General features: G+C 45.9%; 1 protein-coding gene across 12 annotated transcripts in view; it reads left to right on the top strand.

Moving 5' to 3' along the window:
- samd11 (sterile alpha motif domain containing 11) overlaps window positions 1-24501 on the top strand; it is a 264528-nt gene that overhangs the window by 218683 nt on the left and 21344 nt on the right. For all 12 annotated transcript variants that reach the window (XM_069918370.1, XM_069918369.1, XM_069918376.1 and 9 more), the window contains 4 exons: window positions 12671-12786; window positions 14685-14763; window positions 16245-16289; window positions 16405-17102. In XM_069918370.1, coding sequence (XP_069774471.1) covers window positions 12671-12786; window positions 14685-14763; window positions 16245-16289; window positions 16405-17102 — 938 coding nt within the window. The remainder of the gene's footprint in view (window positions 1-12670; window positions 12787-14684; window positions 14764-16244; window positions 16290-16404; window positions 17103-24501) is intronic.

Genomic DNA, 24501 nt, shown 5'->3' with positions numbered 1-24501 from the left:
CACTGCCCTTTGAAGCTGTGGAGACGACCTCAGTAAATCTATTTAAGACAAGGTTGGATGGGTTTTTCCATAGTAAGGGAAATAAGGGATATGGGGAAAAGGCAGGTCGGAGGAGATGAACCTGTCATCAGATCAGCCATAATCACATTGAATGGCGGAGCTGGCTCGACAGGTCTGATGGCCGACTCCTGCTCCTATTTCTTATGTAAACCTTGCAAGAAAGTAATCAGACGACCAGAATATGTTTTTACAATAGTTTTATAGCCCTTACTCATTCTCAATTTTTATTCCAAATTCATTTAATTGCTTGAATTTGTATTTCCTGTCTGCCATGGTAGGATTTGAACTCACTCCAAGATATCGAGTCCACACTGGCCATCAAAGACCTGCACACTAATCCTCCACTAATCCTATTTTGTTCTCCCCACAATTCCATCAGCTCCCCCAGATACCACCACCACCCAAGCAATTAACCTACCAACCTGCATTCCTGTAAGAATTGTCACAATCTCTTGATGCTAGTTCATTAACTTAACCTTTATGCAATCGTACCTACACAGAAATGGCAGTGACTCGAATTGGCTTCGTGGGGAAACAAGACCGCACCTCATGCATCGTCAACGTGCATCATGTGTACCTCGCACGTTATTTGTTTCTCTTATCCCAGGAAGCTGGAAAGGGTTGAGGTTGGTGTGGAGAAACCCTGTCCAACCTGCACATGATCTTCAGCAGGATTTGGAAAAGTCCAGATCAAGAATAACATTATTTTAAAAATAAGGATCTATGAAACGTTGGCTGTGTGAATTCAGAATTGGCTTGTCTGTCGAAAGCAGAGAGAGGTAGTGGATGGAAAGTATTCTGCCAGGAGGTCAGTGACTCGTGGAGTTTTGGACCCCTGCTCTTTGTGATTTTTATAGATGACCTGGATGAAGAGGCGGAAGGATGGGTCAGTAAGTCTGCAGATGATGCAAAGGTTGGAGGAGTTGTGGATGGAGCTGAAGGTTGTCACAGGTTGCAAAAGGATACAGACAGGATGCAGAGTTGGGCAGAGAAGTAGCAGATGGAGTTCAAACCTGAGGCCTGAGTTAATGGTTGGTTACTTAACAGTATGGATGAGCAGAAAGATCTTGTGGTCTAATCCATACATCTTTCAAGGTTGCCGTGCAGGTTGATAATATAGTTAAGAAGGCTTATGGGATGCCTGGAATGCCTTGGCAGGGGTGGTGGTGGAGGGTGAAACATTGGGGGCATTTAAAGGACTCTTCCACAGGCACATGGATGGAAGAAAAATAGAGGGTTATGAGATAGGGAGGGTTTAGTTTGTTTTTGGTAGGAACATATAGGTTGGCACCACATTGAGGGCTGAAGGGCCTGTACTGTGCTGAGGTGTTCTGCATTAAGAAACTCCCCATTTAAAACAGAGTTGAGATGATTTTTGTTTCCTCTTAGAATATCAAGAATTTGGAATTCTCCCTCCTCAGAGGTCAGTGAAAAGAGAGTGCTTGGATATTTTTAACAGAGGTAGAGAAATTTGTAATAAGCAACGGGATGAATGGGAAAGTAGATTTGACGTCATCGTTAGATCAGCCCCAATCTTATTGAGTCACAGTGGTGGAACAGGATCTGAGGACAAGGATATTGTTGCTTTGAAGTTGTTATTTTCCTCAATTTGTAACAAAAACTAGAAATTCCCAGCTGGTCTGGTAGGATGTGTGGGGAGGGAAACAGTGGTAATGTTTCATATCAGTGACAGCTCAATTGACATCCATTCACTTAACCTTTGCAGGGACACTCAATGCAAGAACTGAAGGCTGCTATTGTGCAATGTTTCCATAAGGGCAGATAACTGTGCATTCAAATTTCATTGGGGTGAGACAGTTATCAACTTTTGCGGTGCTGATGTACGTTTTATTCATTGAGTACCTGAGGTTTATATGACTGACATTGGAATTTTAGTCATAGAATTTTGTAGTATAGAAACAGGCCATCTTATCCATGCCAACCCAATTTGTCTCCCCAAGCTTCAATGCATATCCTTCTCAATCTTTCCTATCCATGTACCTGTTGAAATTTACCCAGCTCTACGGCTTCCTCTGGCAGTTGTGTCTGCCACAATAGCGGGAAAGTCCCAGTGGCCACCCATTTCAATTCTCCAGCACATTCCCATGCCAACGTGTCTCATTTGCGGAGACCAGAATCACAGAACTCCAGGTTTCACCACTCATTCTGATTCCCCTTTAATGAAATGCAGAGCAGGCAAACTATCGGAGAAGCCAGAGTTTCCAACTCGCATTTCCTGAGATAATGACCTCATTAAAGCAAGAACGAGCAGCCAGCTAAATAAAGTTTAAGAGTAAATTAACGAGCAACGCGCGGCTTCTGAAAAACAGCGATTTTTCTCTCTGGCCCCATATCCCTCCTTAAATTAAAATCATTCAGAAAAGGTCAATGATGAAGCAGGCAGCAGATAAGTAGATGTGACATCGATGAATCAAACTGTGCCTTACCTTTCAATAGATCTCTTGTAAAGATAAATAGACGTGAATGCATTTGAAGCAGGAGATAGAATTTTCCTCACAGGCAAGTTTTCAACTAACTTTCTTTCCTCCTACACGTTAAATCATCTGCCTTTTCCTTTTGGACAGCCATTCTCAATGGGGTAATTTGCCTCTCCCCCCCCCCCTTATGGGGCCACATCATATTTAGTTGGGGTGGGGGCCACAGACAGAAATCATAAAATGTTTTTTGCGTAGTTGATAAGAGATAAGTATGGAATAAACCCCCTTCTCAGGGAAGGAAGCCTGCAACCTTTGAGTCCTAAGGGGGGCCATAGCCAAAACAAAGGTTGAGAAAAGCTGCTGTAGGGCAACGTAGCCCCTTTATTTATCTATGCCAAGGTGGTAGGTTGGCAAAACCCTCCGCACCTTACCGTATCTGGCGCTCACTGTTCCTTTGCTCTTGTCGAACCAGAGACTCGTTAGCTGTTCCTATTTTTGTTCCATCCATCTACCCATTGGCTAATGTTGGAACACAGTAATGGGAGGAGGTCACTCAGCACCTTCAGACCATTCAGCCAATCTTGCCCATGCTGACCAAAATATCCCATCCACACTAGACCCACCTGCCTGCATTTGGCCCATAATCCCTCTTAATCCATCCAATGTATTTAGGCAGGCAGAAGACAATGTCAAGTAATATTACTTGTTCTATACTATGACATGACAATAAAGAATCTTGAATCTTAACTATTTATCCCTTTTGTTCGGGCGCCTGGCGATATTTTGCCATACTTTATGAAGGGCTCCAGTATCTTTATCTTTGCCCTATAAAGGACACTGCTTGACCTGCTGAGTTTCTCCAGCATTGTGTTTTTACTTCAACCCACGGTGTCTGCGGTCTTCCATGTTTTATTAATGCAAATGCTCCCTTCTTTGTAAGATACATGTGCCGTGCTTCCCAGTTATAAGGTGATTGGGAAAAGCAGCTCCCTGCTCTGAGCCACCTGCATATTTACATGCGGCAGAAATTAAAGCAAGGAACTGTTCCGCAGCACTGTGCACTCACTTCCAGTCTCCATCACTGACCGCCGCAGTAGTGGTGACTTCACACCCCGCAGAGTGGCAGCACTCGCTGGGAGCTGGCTCATCACATCACCCACCTCCCACATAGCAGTGAGCAGAATGACTGCCTTGATTGCTGCCAGCAAGGGATCTAATGAGAAGACGACAGCTGTGCACGCTGAGAGCCCTGCCTGAGTTGGCTGGTGCCTGGGCAGCCCATTGTGCTTGCTGAAGTGGACGTCAAGGTGACAATTGTCGTTACTGGGTTGCAATTCACTTGATCTTGCATGCGTAAATGCCAGGCTCCTTGGCCGATGTAAATTTGCTCATTACTACCGCCCCCCACCCCCCCCACTCCGTCCATGTGTTGAGAGAGCTACATGTTTTATTCAGTGTCGGTATCCACACTCATTAACCTCTTCAATCATTGCCAAGGGAAGCCCTCTAATCCTCTCCAGCAACAGATTGAGCAGCAAGTTGAGTTGCTGCCTCACGGCTCCTGTGACCCAAGTTCGATCCTGACCTCTGGCACGGTCTGTGTGGAGTTTGCAAGCTCTCCTGTCACCCTGTGGTTTCCTCCCAGCTGCTCCAGTTTCCTCCGAAGTCCCAAAGGTTTGGGTTAGTGAATTACCCCTCATTTGTGGGTGAGTGGGAGAAACTGGGGGACAGGATTGTGAGGAAGACTGTCAAAGACTACAGAAGGTTGTTAACTCGGTCAGCATCATCACGGGCACCAGACTTCACTCCATCGAGGACATCTATAAGAGGCAATGTCTTAAGAAAGATGCCTCTTTCCTCAAGGACCCACACCACCAAGGCCATGCCCTCTTCACTCTGCTACCATCAGGAAAAGGTACAGGAGCCTGAAGTCAACCACTCAGCAGCACAAGGACACTTTCTTCCCCTCTGCCATCAGTCAATGAACCACAGGCACGACCTCACTTTGTCTTCTTTTGCACTAATTTTAAATTTAAATAAATTTTGACATACAGCCCAGTAACAGGCCATTTTGGCCCACAAACCTAATTTACACCCAAATAATCTACACCCCCATACAGTTCGAATGGTGGGAGGAAACTGGAGCCCCAGGGCAAACTCCTTACAGACAGCGTGGAATTCGAACATCAGTCCTGATCGCTGGCACTGTAACAACATTGCATTAGCCTCTATGTCAGCCATATTACCCTAAATTTTCTTTTAATGTAATTTCTAGTAATATTTGCACCTTTGATACTGCTGCAAAGAAACAAATTTTATGACACATTCATGACGATAAATTTTGATTATGAAACAGGATTAGAGGAAATGATCAGCATGGAACATTGGGGCTGAAGGGCTGTATGATTTTATTTTTTGCCTCGCTCTTGAAATGGTTGTAGTTTTTTTGAACATATTGCCCTCAGACTCACCACACTTATTTGCTTATTGACTGAAGCCAGATCATAACAGCCATAAAATATTGGAGCAGAACTCGGCCATTTCACCATTAACATTGACTTTTCCGGTTTCCATTAGACCCCCCCACCCCCCGCCCAATCTTCATTTCCCTGTTTCCTTTCCTCTCGCTCTCTTTCTCTCCCTCCCATTTTCCCTCTGTTCCCTTTCACAGATCCAAAATCAATTCTCAAATTTCCTCTCATTATATCCTATTAACAACTTTTGTCTGTTGGTCTGGACTCCTCCCCCCTCCCATTCTTCCCCCAGCCTTTAATTCCAACTCCTGTCTTTTTCACTCATACCTTGAAGCAGGGCTCAGGCCCGAAAGGTCAGTAAAGTATCTGCTGAGTTCCTTCAGCATTTCTTTATTTTGACTTTGGTTCATTCTCCCACTCCCCTGCCTTCTCCCCAATAACCTTTGATACCCCAATGATTCATATAGCTATCTGCTGGTTAGATGGGGAACCCGTTGTAGGCCAGTTTAATGAGGCAACTGTTCAAAGTGTCCTTCACTTGGCTTCATTGGGTCTCTTAAATGATTCCGTACTATGCCCACCACCTTTCTCTGACTATTGGGCATCACTCTCATTTCCCTCATCCTTGCCTACAACAGTGTCATGGTTCGGTTTCAGCAGTAGGATCCTGAGGACTGGACTTCCAACTGCGGAATTTAACTGATGGAGTCATGGTCCAGGGTTGGCGCTGACCACTTTATCCTCTCCACATTCCCATCAGATTCTCCCACTTGCCTGTACACTGAAGGCAATTATTTTACAACATCTAGTTGGCTGGTTAGCATGTCTTTGGGATTTGGGAACCCCCCCTCCCCTCCAGGGGAAACCCACACTCTGCACAGAGTTTAGGGTTGAACCCAAGTCTCAAGTGTGAGGCAGCAGCTCCCTGATTAGTGGTTTCAAGTAATTAAATACATCTACAATTATTTTTTTTTTAAAAAGTAAAGGTGATCATGAAACTTCTGGGTTGTTGTAGAAAAACAATCTCGCTCATCAATGTCCTTCAGAGCAAGATCTATCCTCTTTATCTAAGGGAGGATTTCAATTGTCTCCATCCAGGGAGCACAACCAGACAGAGTGAATAAAGGGAGGAGAATCTCAGGGCGGAGAGCAGGTTGGTCACTGAGGTGGTCACTTGCAGTCGTCAGATCCATTCCAACTGTGGAACACCAGTCACAAGATGCTTTGGGAGATGTGAAAGTTGGGATACTTCACATTATCTTCATAATCTGCCACTGACTTTTCACATTCACCTGGACTTCTGAATAGCTGGCACCTCCTTCCAGAACTTGGTTCCCAGGGGGGTTATGAATTGAGGTCTAATTGGGTTGAAGAAGAGCTGGGAGGAATTTGTCATGTGCAGTATTCATTCTGTTGTCTCGTAACCCATGTTGAAATCCACCCCGACAGTCTCAGAAGGACACTTCAAAGCACATCAGAAAATACATCTGTGATTAAGGGTTTCAGCCTGGAATGTCGATTATTTATTGCCTGCCCCACTCAATTCCTCCAGCATTTTCCGTGAGAAAATACACTAGATTTGCTGGTGTACCACCCGTCAATATTATTGTATCAGTCTCAAGTTGTATCTCCGGACTTTGGTTTAAACTTATCAGCATAGAGCAGGGGTGAGTTTTCTTCCCACAGATCCCAGCTAACGAGAAGCATGCTACCAGAGAGATATGGGTTTTATTTATTTTTAGCCACAAGACGTGGATTGAGTCAACATTTAATTGCAAACCCTTGAGAAGATTGTGGAGAGCTGCCTTCTTGAACCATGCAGCCCTTGAGGTGTGGGGTACCCACAGTGCTGAGAATGGAGGGAGTTCTAGGATTGTGACCCAGTGACAGTCTGTATAGAGCCTGTTCCCACCCTTACTTTCACATCCATTCATTCCAGTCACTGTGCCTTGTTATATTCGATTCCATTTACACCTTTACTACCACTGTGGCATCCTGTTTTTTCTACCCCTCTGTCTTTTGAGGGGCTTCCCCTCAGTTTCAGTGCCCAGTGATGGTCGTTCCCCACAGTGCCCTCGCGTTGGCTGCTCCAAGCCTCAGTGCATCCCTCAGCACGTACTCTTGCAGCCTGGAAGGTACGAATCGGCAGCATTCCCTCACCAACATCTCCATGTGCAGAAAGACCAACAGTTTTGGACAGACCAAACTGCGTCTGTCACCGAGTCGATGGCCTTCCAGAAGGAAGGCCCCTTAAAGTCAGTGAAGTTCAGTGTATGTCCCCGTGAACAGCCCATAGATCAGAGAGTCTCCTGTCACGCGGTCGCTGGACCGTGACAAGAAACCTTGCATTCTTCTCAATGCGCTCTTAGCAAATCTGCAATCAGCAAGGAATTGGGTGACTGTCTCCACTCCACTGTAGCCATCTTGAGGACTACATGCATGGTCAGTGGTGTTCCAGTTGTACAGGAAGGATCCGACTGGGAGGCCCCCTCTCACCACCAGCCAAGCAAAGTCCCGCTGCTTATCTGTGATCCCTGGTGATGAGGTATACAGCTAGATGACCTGGACAGTCTGCTCAGGGAACCATCTCACTGTGTCCATATCTTTAAGTTTTACCAGGACATTCCATACTGACCACTGCCTGATGGCCTTGTGGTCAAAGGTGTTGGTCTAGAAAAACTTTTCCAAAGTCCAGCTGACTGAGACATTGTGATGCCAAGCCATCCTTCACAACACCTGGGACAGGTAGAGTCTCAGCACATTGCGGCATTTGGTGCCCTTGTACTATGGTTCCCACACAGCCTGATGCAGTCACACACAAATGTGGTCATCAGAATGAGGGCCACCTTGGGTACGCCCTTGACCCATTGCCTGGTGACTTGTACATGCCGATTCATCGGACCCACTCCATCTTGGACCCCCATATGAATCGGAAAACCACTCTGGTGACCACCAGGGCAGAGGTGCAGGGCTTGGACTACACCTTCACCACATACTGCAGTCCTGAGAGCACCTCACACTGATGGCCATGTTCTTTCCTGTTATTGAGAAGGAGCACCACAGTGAAGGAACAACTGAATAGTCAGGATGGTCATAGACTCATACAGCACAGAACACGGTATAGCAGGTTAATTGAGTGTAAAGTGGCATGGGCTGGAAGGGCCTGTAACTGAGCTTTCTGTCTTCATTAAAGAACAGGCCAACTTGTCTATGTCAACCCTATTGACATTCTGGACCAGTACCATTTGCCTGCATTTGGTCCAAATTTTTCTAAGCCCTTCCCATTCACACACCTGTTCAAATGCCTTTTGAATGTTGGAATTGTGTCCCTCTTCCACAGTTCGCACTGGCACTCGTTCCAGGTGTGGACCACCCTCTGAGTGAAATAGTTGCCCCCATGTCCCTCTTAAATCTCTCCTCCTCACCTTCAAACTCCAGGACTGAAAACATCCACCCTAGGTAAAAGACACTTTATCCACATCCCTTGTGATTTTATAAACCTCTGTCAGATCACTTCTTTTGCCAGGGAATGACGTGTGGGTTGGAGTGGGACTTACAAGTGGGGGTGTGCCCATTGTCCCTTGTCCTTCTTGCTGGTGGCTGCGCTGTGCTTGGAAGATGCTGTCCACAGAGTATTGGGGATCTGCAGCTTGCATCTTGTCAACAGGACACTACTGCTACCGCAAGGAACAGGGTTGGCTGCGGGCTGCTTGAGTGGCCACCTCCTTTTGGCTGAAACTATGGCCACTGATTTACCTGAATGTGTTGTGTAACCAGGAGGATTCTACCAGGTGACGTGACATCAGCTGAAAGGACAGCTAAGTGGTCAAATTGATTATTTCCCTTTCATTTCCTTGCCTGATATTTTTATGATGAGTTTGGATACTTGCATTATGGATTTTTCTCTGTCTGACAAACACAAAGGGTAAAATAATTCAGCCACTTCTGTTTTTGTAAGCGCTGTACTCACTAATGGCCACAAAAGTAGATTCTTTTATATTCAACCACAGATAATAGGATAATATGAGATCTGGACACCATTAATTCTTGGACTGAGCACTGAAAGCTGCTCTGTATGATATACAGGCTGGTGCTGGGTGAGGCTTCCAGAGATGGGAGGCACCCAGTTCCTGATCTATCTGCCCTCTGGCTGATCTGATGGATTGCACCTCCTCTCATTGCTATTCCTATGGGGTCCCACCTTGATCCTATTTCCTTGTGATGTAAAAGGCCATTCAGTCTATTGAGTCTGTGCTGATTCTCAAAGCACTTCAAACAATCCAATTCCCCTACTTGTTTCTCTGTAACCTTGAGGAAAGGCTCAGGCCCAAAATGTCTGTAACCTCCTATGGACCTTGCGAGATCAGTTACTCCAGCATTTCTGTGTGTTTTTACTACAGAGTCTGCAGAGTTTACTACAGTCGTGTTTCTCCAGAACCATAGAACATTACAGCACAGAAACAGGCCCCTTCGGCCCTTCACACACATTCAGACTTTTAAATGTCCCCATTATACCAGCCTCCACCACCACCACCACCACAATGGATTCTGGCACCTACCTCTCCCACCAATCTTACCACCCCTCCCTCATTTCTCTTGCACAAAGGGCCAATTTACAGACAACAAACCTACCAACACGTCACTGGGAACAGAAGAGGGGAATCCCGTGCAGTCTCAAGGATAACGCTGCATCAGGGCACAACCCCAACAACCAGAGTCAAAACATCTGCTCGAGGGACTCAACAGGTCAAACAGCATCTGATGTCCTGATGGAGAGATGTGGCTTGAACTGTTGACTATTCTTTTTCTCCCACAGATGCCATTCGACCCGCTGAGTTCCTCCAGTAGATTGTGTTTGTACATAGGACCTATTCTGTTCTATGTTCTTCAGCCCACAAAATTGTCCCCATCTTTATGAGCCTTCTCCACATCAATATAATCTGTCTCTCTTCCACATACATCTATATACCTGTCTATAGATCTTTTAAAAGTCCCTATTGAACCACGCTCAGCAATGCATTCTAGGTACCCACTGCTCTCTGTGTAAAAATCTTATCTCTGACGTCTCCACTTCACGTTCCTCCACTCACCTTTAACAGATGTCCTCTGGTATTTGCTATTGTCGCCCCAGGAAAAGGGTGTTGGCTGTCCATTCTATACTGTACATGCTTCTCATAATCTTATACAACCCCTTAAAGTCATATCTCATCCTTTGTTGCTCCTAAGAGAAAAATCATCCTTGGTTCATAATCCAGGCAACATTCTGGTAAGTCTCCTCTGCCCATTCCCTGAAGTTTTCACATCATTCCCATAATTAGGCGACCAGATTTCAGCACCTGCAGTCTTCTGGCATTTCCGTATTACTTTGCTGGCCCCACCTCACCCCTCATCACATTCCACACCTTGCAGACTAGTGGCCCAGCTGTTGGGGAAATGCAGGCAGAGAAATGGCTAAGCAATTCTCGATTGTATGGCGAGCCCCCAGATCAAGAACCAATCCTGCCTTCCACAATCTGTGACTCTGCTTGCAATCCCCCACGCCCACTTCCCTGAAATTTTTTGTGATAAAGATGGTACAATTTTAAATATGCTTCCCTCTGTGTGTCTCGCAATCACGAAAATGCCATGACCAGCAAAATAAAATCCCCCGCAGAGCTTTGAAACCCACTGCTCATTTAATAATTGCTGTACTTCTCTGATGCACATCAGCAATGCATGTTGTTGTCGAGACAACAGTTGTTAAGGGTTTTGGCTTGGAGAAGGTTGCAGGCTATTTTAAATATTGATAAGGCAGGTCTTGGCTCCCAGAGGGATGTGTGTTGGAACACAGCCTCACGCACACCTGCAGCTGAGACATGTTGTTAATATTTAAGACCATTTCAATGCCCCTCCAATAACAACAGCACTATTTCAGGATTTGAGTGTTTAGGTGAAATTATAAACTACAAGCAGAGGAATGGCACCATTAAAGAAATGTATTTCCAGATATTGAGTGTGACCCCATCTTTCTTCCAGCCTCTCTGTGTTTTCTCATTTGCAGGGATGACGTTTGTTTACATTTCTCTCTTTTGTACATGTACTTTCCGACTTGCGACCTACATGAATTACAACTGAAAATCAATTAATAAAATATAAAATTTACAAGAATTATGTTGTGTTTTACAAACTATTACAGGAATACAGGGTATGTAAGAGCCAAAATGTGCGTGAAAGAGATAGGATAGTCACAGTCTTTTTCCCAAGGGAGGGGCTATAAGGCTAGAGGCCATAGACTTAAGGTGAGAGAGGGGAAAGATTTAAAGAGGACTTTGAGAGGCATCTTTTTCTCTCAGAGGCTGGTGACTGTGTGGAGCTGCCAGATGTGATAAAGGAGGTGGGAACAATTGTAATGTTTAGAAGACATTTGAACAGGGTCATGGACAGGAAAGGTTCAGAGTGATGCAAGTGAAACGCAGATGGGCAGACTGTAGGTAACCATCTTGGTCAGCATGGGTGAGTTGGGCAGAATGTCCTGCTTCTATGCTATTTTTAACAAGGTTGTGCGAGGAAAGTGGAGCACTCAGGGTTGTTGGGCGGGGGGGGGGGTGGGGCGGGGGGAATCCAAGCAATCGCACAGAGGACATATAAACTCCACACAGGTAGAAGCCGAGATCGGGATCAAATCTGGGTTTGTGGAGCTGAGAGGCAGCAGGCCTACCCACTGCACCATTGTGCTGTCCCATGTCCCAGGTCCACTCCTGCTGGAAAGTGACAAGCATGAGACTGGGATTGTAGTGCAATGTAGAAAAGTGGTGGAGAAACCCAGCAGGTCATGCAGCATCTATCAGAAGTAAAAGGCACATTCCTGACAAAGGGCCGTTCCTGAATTGTCGGATACCCTTTCTTCCTACACATGCTGCATGCCCTGCTGACTTTCTCTGGTTAGTGCAACGCTATTACAGCACCAGCGACCAGGGTTCAAATCTGGCGCTGTCTGTGGGGAGTTTGTACGTTCTCTCGTGACCTGCATGGGTTTCCTCCGGGTGCTTCAGCTTCCTCCCACCCTTCAAGAAAATGCATGGGGTTGTAGGTCAATTGGGATATTTGGATGGCACAGAAGGGCCTGTTACCATGCTGTACGTCTCAATTTAAAAATAATATGTATTGTGCAACATTGAGTGGAGGTTGATTTTTCTCTTGTTCTCATAGCTCAAGAATACACACCTGCCACCAGAGGAACAGTTGGGATGCATGTGCTTTAGCTCCAGTCTCTGACTGGCTAAATTGCACTCACTTAATTACTCAGGCTGAATTCGCAAATCGGGGATCGACTGATTTTGACAGGCTCCTACAGGCGAGGTTGAGAAGGCATGAAATAATAACCAGTGTCACATTCCTGAGGAAGGGTTCAGCCCCGAAATGTTGGTTACATTTACCTTCCTGCGGATGCTGCTGTGACCTGCTGAATTTCTCCAGCACACTTGCACTCGATCCCACTGTCTGTAGCTTTCCTGTTTAACTTGATGGGAAGATGGGCACACTTTATGCAGACGTTTACAATTTCGCATAAGGTTGAATAGCAGATTTGGTTGAATGATAAATTGAAACGGGATTAGAAGATGGGAGAGAGTTCTCCAGTGCAGGAGAGAGAAGCAAGCAATGGCCACTCTTTCGTGTGGTGATACCAGTTGATGTAACTCCCGTGTTCTTTCTTTTCAGAGAAATGGCACACACCAACCCTTTACTTTCACCCCAGAATGCACCGCACATTGCTCTCGGACCCCATCTCCGGCCCCCTTTCCTCGGAGTGCACTCCACCCTGTGCCAGACTCCAGGTGAGTACAGGCAACAGCCTGCGTTTGTGTTGAACCACAAACCTAAGAAGAGAAATATGAGAACATTTCCTGAAAGCTTGGCCAATGTCATTGAAGTTTATTAGTTACAAAATATTGAGTACAGTGAGAAGGGTTCTTCTGTGAACAACAGGTTATTTCTAACATTCATACAGCTATATATTTTATAGCTATGTGATTACAGTGAAAAGGAAGATCAATTATCCCCAAGCAAGGGCAGTGTGATAGAATTGTGGTGGCGTTCATTCAAGAGCCTGATGGCTGTGGGAAAGAAATAGTCCTTTTAAACCTGTTGGTATGGAGTAGTTTAGCATGGATGAGATGGGCCAAAAGGGCCTGTTTCTGTGCTATAGTGTTCTATGGTTTTATGATATGACCTTTCACACTCGAGCCTTCTTCCTGATGGGAGGAGAGATAAGAAGGTATGATGGGTCCCTCAGGGTGTTGTGTGCCTTTTCTAGGGATTGGGAGTTGTAAGATGGAGTCCATGGAGGGAAGGGGTTTGCATGATGTTCTGAGCTCCATTCACCACCCCTCTGAAACTTCCCATACCTCCCTGTGACATATCCAGCAAATCTGTTTTTAGTGAAGCAGCTGTGGAGGTTGTTCGGGACAGGGGGAGAAACTTTCCGAATTTCCTCCATCTGCTGATGGAGTTGAGATATTGGTAAGTGTTCTTTAAATTCAATTTAAATTTAGACATACTGCTCATAATTGGGCCATATTGGCCCATGTCCCACCCAATTTACCTACAACTCCTGGTACGTTTCGAATAGTAGGAGGAAACCAGAGCCCCCGGGGAAAAATCCATGCACGTGGGGAGAACATACAAACTCCTTACAGACAGTGTGGATTTGTGGATTCAAACCCTGGTCCCAATCAATGGTGCTGTCAAGGCATTGCTTGAACGTGTTGGTCCCAGGTCAGGTCACTGGAAATGTTCATTCTTAAGAATTTGGAGCATTTTACCCATTTTTACCCATTTACCCACTTTTACACCATGCACATGAGTGCAGACTTTGCCCTCTCTCCTGAAGTCAATGTTTTGTAAGGAGCTCCATGAACAGGACTGAAGTTTGGGCTCATGAAATATAGATATATGTTATTTAATTCATATGGGAAAGTTTGTACAGTTATAGTCATACATCATAGAAACAGTTCCTTCACCCGATGGACCATTGAAAGCCTACTTACAATAATCTTCAGTCATCCCATTTTATTCTCCCCACATCCCCACCATCTTTCACTTCCTCTGCAGGTTCTGCTCGCCCTATACATGAGTGGTAAGTTTTCAGTGGCCATCTGATCAACTAATCTGATGTGGGAGGAAATTGGAACATCCATACAGGAACCACAAGGTCACAGCAAGGACGTTTGAGCTCCACAGTGCTAGTCCCTGGCCCTGTGAGGGAGCAGCTGGGCCCACAGATCTGTTGCCTGACACAGATGAAGACCATTAATTGAGGAGGACCTCCCGTTCGCTGGTCCACAGTTTAGGCGGACCACTCTGAGGGTGTCAAGGAGGTGGTTCAGTGCAGGGAAGTGGCACTCAGGCAAAGGATCTCACTGAATGACAGAACAGACACAAGGGGCTCCACCAGTTCTTGTTTCATGCATCAAACCTATCTTGGCTTTGCTCAAACGATTATTTAAACTCCATCTGAACCTGACAGATCTTCCTAAGAATGTCTAATCTGAGAACACCCTCTTGGACTCCCAGGGAGAGGTGGAAGGACTGGAAGCTCCTAGCTTGTTGCTCAGTGAGGTGATTTTCTCCTTGTAGGAAAGGTCCAGGGGCAGCAAATAGACAGCGAGTGTTGGTGGATAGATAATGTTGAGCTGCAGATGTGCATTCACTCTAAGCCTTCCCACCCTTCCAGGTTACAGCTTCCTGCAGCCGGCCCAGGCTGAAATCTTCGCACGGCAACAGGAGATGCTGAGGAAACAGAACCTGGCAAGGTGAGTATGGCATGGAGGCCTAACCTGGCTGGTGTCCCCTGGGGAGGAATACCTGGCACCCTCAACCCTGGTCCTGGGTTGATGATAGAATTCAGGGCGCTTCGCAACCTCTAGTCCACATGGGTCTGTGGCCCCTTGTGAGGCTTTCGGGAACCTTGAGGGACAACTGTCATTCCAAATGCCTCTTGGTGCTTGCTAGTCCCAGCCTCTGTCCACACAGTGCAGCTTCTTCCATCCATTCAGCCCATCTAGTTAGTATGGTGAGCACAGTAACTGAGACTGCCTCTCTGATATCACACTGAGGCAGTCCATGCCACCTTTCACAGGGAGTGCACCCTTGTTTAGTCTAGAAACTAATGATGCTGTTTTAAAGTTATTCGCATGATCATGGGCAGTTTTTAAACCCACATTAAGGGGTCGTTTGGAAGATCAAATCCGTGTTACTTGTCATTATCCTGCGATCCCAAATAGCCTGCTGTGTTCCTTGGAGCAGTCTCCCAAAGCTCTGACCACCACCCAGTCTCTGTTGCAATCTGGGAAGTGTGCATAACCAACCAGTGCAGAGCAGGATCCCACCAGCACTAATGCAACTGTGATTGGGGGTGATTGGCTGAACAACTGAAATCACCCAGGGCATCAGGAGTCAGTCCCTGAATTGTCTTGGACAGATCTGTTAAGGGTTTAATTTTCACACCAGATTGGGAGATCAAGAGGGGACTCAGCCTGGAGTCCTTGGCACTGTACATCTGTTGAGCCCAACAAGGAGAGATTCACAGCAGGGCACTGCCCTCTGTTTAGGAATAACTAGCGGAGATGGTGGGGGTGGTATTTGGGAAAGGCAAAGTCCAGTAGAAGGGCCTCCAGGTTGTTGAAATGGGCCAGTGCAGCTGGAAGAGTGGCTACCTCACAATACCAGAGACACAGGTTCAATCCTGACCTCTGTGTGAAGATTTGCACCTTCTTCTCACCACCCAGTTTCCTCCTGCATCCCATAGATATTTTTAAATTTTTTTTTTACTGACAAAGTAGCCAATCTGGCTGCTGCATGGTACACATGCTACCCAATTAACCCACCAACCCTGGTTGTCTTTGCTACGTGGGAGGAAACTGGAGCCCCCAGAGAAAACCCACGCAGACACGGGGAGAAAGTACAAAACTCCTTTCAGTCAGCGTGGGATTTGAACTGCTGCTAACCGTCCTGCCACGATGTTGATTGGCTGCTGTCAATTACCCCTAATGTGGGGGTGAGTGATGGAATCTGGAGGGAAGAAGGGGAATTAAGGAGAATATGTGAAATATAAAAATAAAATGGGGTGAAAGGGTGGTGGATGGCCAGCATGAACTCAGAGGGCTGAATGGCCTGTGTCTGCGCTGTATCCCACTGTTACTGATTTGAGGAATGTTGTCAGCTCTGTGGACAGTGCGCTGTCCAAACACCCTTAAGAACTTTTAATTAATAGAATCATATTTTTTTACAACAGAAATGTCCCAGTGATCCGATTGGCTGCTGCAAAAGAACAACACTGGTATCAACCTTTCCAATTGAATTACTGTGACATTTTATGACGATAGACATTTTATGACTGAGTGCCAGTGTTAGACACTAACTGAGAGTCTCCCTCTCTGTTCCTCGCTGCTTAGGCTGGAGATGTCTGCGGAGCTTCTGCGGCAGAAGGAGTTGGAGAGCGTGCACAGGCAGCGGATCCTGGGAGCCGACCCCTTGTCTCTCCATCCGGGCTTGCCGACAGATCACCCAGCTCTGCGCAGTATCCACGACATTCCTGAGGGCCACCCTCTGCGGGAGGAGCTGTCGCGCCGGAACGCCATGTTGGTGCTGAGGCACAGCACGGCGCCACTGCTGTCTCTGAACCACGGCGCAATGCCTGGTAACGCTCCGGCCAAGGAGCCAGGCCGGAAGGGGACCAGGAAGGTGGGTCACCACCGGACGGATGTGCAGTGCGCCGGCGAGTTCAGGGAGCTGGGCGAGAGCCGGGTGCGGGACCCGGCAGCCGAGGGCAATGACGAGGAGATGAAGGACTCGGAGAGTGATCTGGAGGGGAGCGAAGATAAGCCGGAGATTCTGAAGAACGAGGCAGTCGCAACAACCCATGAACTGAAGGATGTCACGATGAGGCCCGGAGAAGGCATGAAGGAGACTCGCGACCCTGTGACCAGTCAGAACCCGCACTGCGTTTCAGTGGGGTCCGACTCTCCCAGTCATCTTCTGGGCCCCGGAATCAGTGAGAGCAAAGCCAAGTTCCTCCCACCTGCTCCCGTTCCCCTCCCACAGCCACATCCATTCGGATTTCCGTACACCGCAAACCCTTACTTCCAAACAGGTAAGACCACTGATATCCTGCAGATATCAGAAATATGAAATAAAAAATGCTGATGCATTCAGCAATCAGTGGAGAGAACCCCAGTACGTTCAAAAGACACTCTGGAGTTGTAGGTTAATTGGGCGTAATTGGACAATACGGACTTGTTACCGTGCTGTATTTTTTAATAAATTTAGACATACAGCACAGTAACAGGGTCTTCCGGCCCACGAGAACATGTCCTTACAGACAGTGTGGGATTCAAACCCCAGACCTGATCACTGGCGCTGTAACAGCATTCTGCTAACCACTACCCCAATCGTGTCGCCCTATGGCTAAAAAAAAGCAACCTGTGAATGTTCCAGGTCCAGATGGAAATGAAGAAACAGAAAAGGTACAGGAGAGTTGGACAGAACAAAGAAAGTATCTCTGATAGGGCGAGACCCTATGATAGTTGCAGTTTTTACTCTCTTGTGATAAATAGCATGCCATATGTAAATAGTATGTAATGACTGCCCATGGGGGAGGGATTGAAGGCGTCAGATACTGGATGAGGTGCCAGTGGAGTGGGCCATTTAGCTATAGATGTTGTGGAGCAATATTGGAGTTGTGCCGAGTATTCTCCCCACACCTGCCGAGCGGACGATAGGTACTGTACATAGAAAATCATGTAAGGCACAAATAAGATTGAAGCAAGAAGGTTGTTTCCACCGACAGGATGTAGGTTTGGGGGGAGTAGATTTAAGATGCAGATGAGGGGGATGTGCTTTTCCCAGAGAGTGGTGAAGCTGTGGAATTCTCTGCCCAAGGAAGCAGTCGAGGCTGCCTCATTAAATGTATTCAGGACACAGATAGCTCGATTTTTGAATAGGGAAATTAAGGGTCACTGGTAAATACCAGATCAGCCATAGTCTTACTGAATACCAGAGCAGGCTTGACAGGCCAGATGGCCGACTCCTGCTCCTCTTTCTATTGTTTTTATGGAAGGCCTTGGTCATGCCCTCTTTCATGAAATAGGAGCAAAACCTATCATCACTTTTCAAGGGATAGCAATTTAAAAATTCATAATTAAGAAAGTTTGGGAAAAGAGAAATGAAATGAACCTTAAGGAAAGTATTCTGCCTGGAGGTCGGTGACTAGTGGAGGGGCCGCAGGGATCTGTTCTGGGACCCCTGCTCTTTGTGATTTTTTTTATAAATTACCTGGTTGAAGAGGCAGAAGGATGGGTCCATGTTTACAGATGGTTGGAGGAGTTCTGGATGGTGCTGGAGGTTTTCATATGTTACAAAAGGATATAGACAGGATGCAGGTTAGGTGGTAAAAGTGGCAGATGGATTTCAATCCGGATAAGTATGAGGTGATGCATTTTGGAAGGACAAACCAGAAGGCTGAGAACACTGTTAATGGTCGGTTACTTAAGAATGTGGATGAACAGAGGGACCTTGGTGTCCAAATGCATATACCCCTCGAGGTTGCGGTGCAGGTTGATAGGATAGTTAAAAAGGCCTTTGGGATGTTGGGCTTCATTAATAGGGGAATTAAGTTCAAGAGTAGAGAGGTCAGGTTAAAGCTCTACAGATCTCTGGTGAGACCACACTTGGAGTACTGTGTTCAGTTCTGGTCACTTCGTTGTAGGAAGGATTTGGAAGCTATGGAGAGGGTGCAAAGGAAATTTATCAGGATGTTGCCTGGATTGGAAAACAAGTCTTATGAGGCAAGCAGAGCTGGGGCTTTTCACTTAGGAGCGTAGAAGGATGAGAGGAGACGATGGAAGTCTACAAGATGATGAGATGTTCCCAGGGCAGGAACAGTAAATGCCAGAAGACATCTGTACAAAGTGAAGGGAGGGAAGTTTAGGGGAGACATCAGGGGTAATTTTTTTAATGCAGAGAGTGGTGGGTGCCTGGAATACATTGGTAGGGATGGTGGTTGAACCATTAAGGGCAATTAAGAAACTCTTAGACAGGCACATGGATGGAAGAAAAATAGAAAGTTATGAGGTTGGGAGAGTTTAGTATTTTTTTAAAAGAAATATATGGTTTGGCACAACATTGAGGGCTGAAGGGCCTGTAGTGTTCGATGAGTAAATGATTGTTTCTCCCTGCTGGAGTCAGAATGATGGGCTGCATGTCTACCCTCGGAACATCATGTGGGGTTTATAATGCCATAGCTTAAAGTGCCGGCAGTCTCTCTGCACTGGTTCAATGTGTGAGTACAATGGAGAAAGTCGAGGCCAAGCAGTGGAGCTATTGTGTCATCTGACACCTTCACCCTTGACACTCATGGGTCTGAGATCTGAGCTCATTGGACAGGTGTTCAAATCTCAAATCTCAAATCTCACCCTGACAGCCAAAATAATCTGAATAAAAGGCTGGCATTGGTAACGGCGATCATGAAATTATCAGTAATAAAATCACATCTGTTTCTCTCAGGATATTTGCCATCCTTGCCCAGTCTGGACTTGCAGTCTTGCCCATATTGGAAGAACAACACCTCATCTTCCGACCAGATAGCATTAATATCGACTTCTCTGGCTATTGTTAAACCCCCCCCCCACCCCCTTCACTTTTACTTCATCAACCCCCAGCTCTGTCTCTCCTGTTCCTGTCTGCTTTCACACAAACATGATCAATTCTTACCTTGTCCCTTATCACATCCCATTAACACCCTTTGTTGGTCTGGATCCCTTCCCCAGCCGGCACTGTCTGAATTCTGAGATTTCCTGCTTCTGGCTCATTCCTTGAAGAAGGGATCAGGCCCAAAACGTGGGCAATATTTCTTTGCTTTTAATGGACGCTACGAGTCTGGCTGAGTTCCTTCAGCATTTCACTATGTTTTTACTACAATCACAGCATCTGCAGACTTTCATGTTTCACTCAGTCTGGACTGAAAGCAAGCTCCAGGCAGTTGGCTGTCACTGGTAATTCAGTGACAATTCGAGATGCCGACCTTACCATGGCGAATGTAAATAAACCTAGTGGAACATGTGCCACTCTTAGGTTCAGACAGGTCGTCCTGCACAATGCCCCTTGTTACGGACCAACAACCTTATTAGTACTAACAAAGTAACAACAATGGAAAATTCACCAGACAATGGTAAATTCAAAATAATAGTTTTTATTAAAACTAATAATAACAGAACATTTCTTACTTATTTATAAACTTAACCCCACTATGTGTAAATGTAAATGTGTGTATGTGTTAAAGTCCAAAACCATTACAGTTTAAGCTTGATTCTGGAAAAAGTCAATTTTAAAGTCCAGTTTCAACCATCTTGTTGAACTTTGAGGAAGGTAGGAAATATAGCCTAACGTTAACCTAAATATTAATATTAGCACCAATCCATTATACCCTCACTGTACCTTCCTCAGGAAGGTTCTCCCACCTCACTTTACCACCTCTCTTCCCTCTTCCCACTCTGGTCAAGGTGATATTTTTTCCAACCCATTCTGTGGAGTTTTTTGGGTGGGAATTGAGGTAGTGAGATGGGAGCAGCCCCAACTCCCAAACGCTTGTCTTTCCATCACGGATTGGCCATGTTGGCCTCCAAATCCCTGCAATAACTGCTCAGCACCTGATCCTGTTATTTGCTTGGTTCAGTATTTCAATTGCACTGCAGCAGGTAGGCTGGTGTTTTGAGCTAGCATCCTCCCAATGTCAGCCACAGTTTCCTCGAATCTGACAAGATTCCAAATCAACAGATACAGTCATGGAAGATCGTTATCACAGGGAGATGATTGCGTGCTGGTCAGGAACATGCTTGTGGACATATATGAGTGAGTGATTTATGAAGCATGCTTTATTTTGAAGGAGCTTATTCTCTCTGGATACTGTTGATGGATGCCTGGGAAAGTGTGTGCAGTATGCAGGTAATTTTACGTCTGCCTTAATTTCACCTGCTGCACACTTCAAACAGTGAATTACACGGTCCATCAAAATCCCCACCCAGAATCCTGCGGGAGTTTATCTCCCATTTCCTCATATGATGGGTTTTGCAGCTGGGTAGGCCCTGCTCAAATGGGAATCAAACTGTCAGCCATTGAATGTTTGTGAGAATCTTCGACGCTCACCTTCAGGAATGCTCCAGGCACATTAAAGTAAAAGGTAACGCCAAAATACACAGACAAGTAGAGCCGAATCCATGCTGCAGACACAAATAATGAGTCATTTTTAAGGAATATCTAACTTTTACCCATAATTTCTTCCATTAATTGAAGAAGTTGACTGTTCATGTGGCTTCAGGGACATAATCCCCAGCCGGAGAGATGCCAAGCCTACCGAAGATCCTACTGCCCCATGCAGAAGCATTGGGGCAATGGCGGCAGGGTGGTGGATGGTCCTACCAACTGAGGGTGACTGGATCCATGCTGGACACTGGCACCTCACGGGGCTATCCAGAGAAATCCCAATATGGGTGCTGGATCAGAGGGCATGGGGAATTCTGCAAGTGTCTGCTCTTCCCTTGGTGGTATTGAGGAGCACTCCTTGGAGACCACTCTCCAAATAGTGAGCAGACAGATTTATTCACTCATCCAAGATGAGAGGGCTCTGGCCCTGATGCCTGATAAGTTCCTCTCATCAAAGTCTCCCAAACTGAAAGTGATCCATTTATTTTCTGTTGGTATTTTAAATTTTTTAATGTAAATTTAGACATTCGGCACTGTAACAGACCCTTTCGGCCCATGAGTCCATGCCACCCAATTGACCTAAAACCCTGATATGGTTTTGAACAGTGGGAGGAAACCAGAGTCCCCAGGGAGAACGTGCAAACTCCTTACAGAGAGCGCGGGATTCTAACCCAGGTCAGTGGGGCTGTAGCAGCATTGCGCAAACTGCTACGCCAACCATGCTACTCTCATTTTTCTGTCAATGCCAACCAGTTGAAGGGTGCCCAGATGGAATATGAGGTATTGTTCCTCCAATTTGCAGGTGGTCTCAGCTCCCTCCAGTGGTCTCTTCGTTTTCCTGTCTCTCCACCTCAACTACCTTCAGTTCAATTGCTTATAGCCTCATGCACTCCCATCTTCCTTCACATCTGAGGTGCCGCCCTTTTTTACTTTAGTCTCAATGAAGAGGGCTGACCCGAAGTGTTGACGGACCATTTCTCTCCACGGACACTGTGCCCCTCCAGCAGCCCATTACTTGCTCATTTATTCCTGCTACCTGTTTTCTCATTCATACCCAATCGACTTGCTCTAATTTTGTGCAATGTCGAAACTTACTGGGTTAATTGGGTGGCACGAGCCCGTGGGCCCAAATGGCTTGTTACCTTGCTGGATGTCTAAATTTTAAATTTTAAGTCTTGGCACCATATCAAAGAACTTTTCTCAAAACCCAAACATACCACATCAATGGGTTCTGCTGGTTACAAACAATAAAGACTCTGAACAGATTTATCGGACATGATCTCCCTTTCATAAATTAATGTGGATTCTGCAGCTGACCATATTGAGCAGTCCCTCAGGATCAAGGGTTCAGACCACCCACAAATTAGAGGAACCACACCTCATCTTCTGTCTGGGCATTGACTTCTCCGGTTTCCAATAGTCCTCCCGTCCCCTATCTATCTCTATCTCTAGCTGCTTTCAGGTGCCTGGCGGAGCACTCGGAAATGGAGAATATACATCCCCAAGGTGGTACACCTCGGGGACGTGGGTTCGCCGCATTCAGGTGGCCTCCCGATAGGCGCATTCGGGTATTTGAGGCAGCTCTACATTTGGGTATTATGGCCACCTGAAAGGAGCTTCTGTTTCTCTTTTTCCTCTATCTCCTTTTCCCAGCTTTGCATTCACAGAGATAACCATCTCCCCCCTCTCATGAATTCTCACCTTTCCTCTCTCCTGTGTCACATTCATATCCAATGATCACCCTTTGTCTGTTAGTCTCTGCTCCTCTCCCTGCCCTTTCTTTCCTTAACCCCAGCCTTTTAATTCAGGCGCCTGCCTGCTTTTTATTTCTACCTTGAGCTCCGAAACATCAGTAATATATCTTCACCTCCTATGGATGCTGTGAGATGGGCTGAGTTCCTCCAGCATTCCTGTGTTTTGACTATTCTGGTTCCATGGGTTCTGTGATGTCTGATGGGCCCAGTGCCTCGACCACATGTGGGCCCAGTGGATAGTGTGTTAGGTGGGGGGTGGGGGGGGTTCCTTTCTTTATAGATCTACCTCCGTGTCCACGATGCACCTACTCAAGATGCTCTTCACTGCTGCCTCACCTCTATGATTGCCCTTCATCATGGAGGTTTTGAGATCACCATGCCTTAGACTGCACTCCTACAAAAGCAGTGTCACCTGCAAACTTTGAGAAGGAATTGGAGCAGTATTTGGCCATGGGTGTACAACGGATACAGTAAGGGACTAAGAGTGCAGCCTTGAGAATTTTCATGGAGGAAGAGTTTTCACTGATTGCAATCTGCAGTTCACCAAGACAAGGATCCAGTCATGGAGGTCAGTTCTAAGACTTGGGACCTGGATATTTAAATTATCTTTATAGCATCTGATCACTTTTCCAGTTGAGAATTTGTGCCTTAAAGCAGCCATGCTGAACTTCTTTTTCAGCCATGGTCCCGTTAGTATTCTGCTCAAAGTTTACGCGCCCCTTCCCTTCATGTTTTGGTTTCTTCCATACTTCTCTCCTACCGACCACATAAAAAACAAAAATAATTTATGATTTCTGTTCATGGCCCCACTTGAATGTACTGTGGCCTCTGTTGAGAATGTCTGGAATCTATGATATATTTCCCCTCATGCCTGCTTCAGTATATTAATTCTGGAGAATATTCAGAGCAAATGTTTTCATTTTCATGTTTGGTTTTATACAAAATTGTGCAATGCCACCATTAACTTCGATGGAGAACTATGAGAAATTGACCTGGAAAATGTGAAATACTCCACTGTGCTTTAAAGCAACCATTCTAAATCTTTGTTTGGTTAAGGACCCCCCCCCACCCCCCTCCCCACCCCTGCCTTTGGACTCTGCTCAAGGTTTATGGGCCCCCTTCCCTGTGAAGCAGTCACATTGAGTTGGTTTCTTCTGTACTTCTCTTCCACCGATTACATAAAAATAATTTTTATGATTTCTGTCCGTGGACCCCCCCCCCCTTAAATGTGTGCCTCCTGGGGAGCTGTGTTACCTCTCAAGAATGGCTGCATCAAAAGGATACCCATCACATCCAAAAATACAGAAGACGTAAGGACATATGTTAAAAGTTGAGAAGATATGTTCAACTCAAATCATATCATCTCATCCAAGGTGCCCCACATTTTAATCCAAAAGATTATATTGAATTGATATTTTATTATTTTATTGTAAAAAAAAAGAAAATCTAAACCCACGACCAAGAAAGAAGCTGTTTGACCAAAAGAAAGATAAAATTCTTATCAGTGTGACAAGTCAACCTCATTATAAAAGTAACTCA

The sequence above is a fragment of the Narcine bancroftii genome, chromosome 2, assembly GCF_036971445.1.
Source record: "Narcine bancroftii isolate sNarBan1 chromosome 2, sNarBan1.hap1, whole genome shotgun sequence".
Lineage (NCBI taxonomy): Eukaryota > Metazoa > Chordata > Chondrichthyes > Torpediniformes > Narcinidae > Narcine > Narcine bancroftii.
Note: the sequence above shows the minus strand (reverse complement) of the source record. Positions and strands in the feature narration are given on the sequence as shown.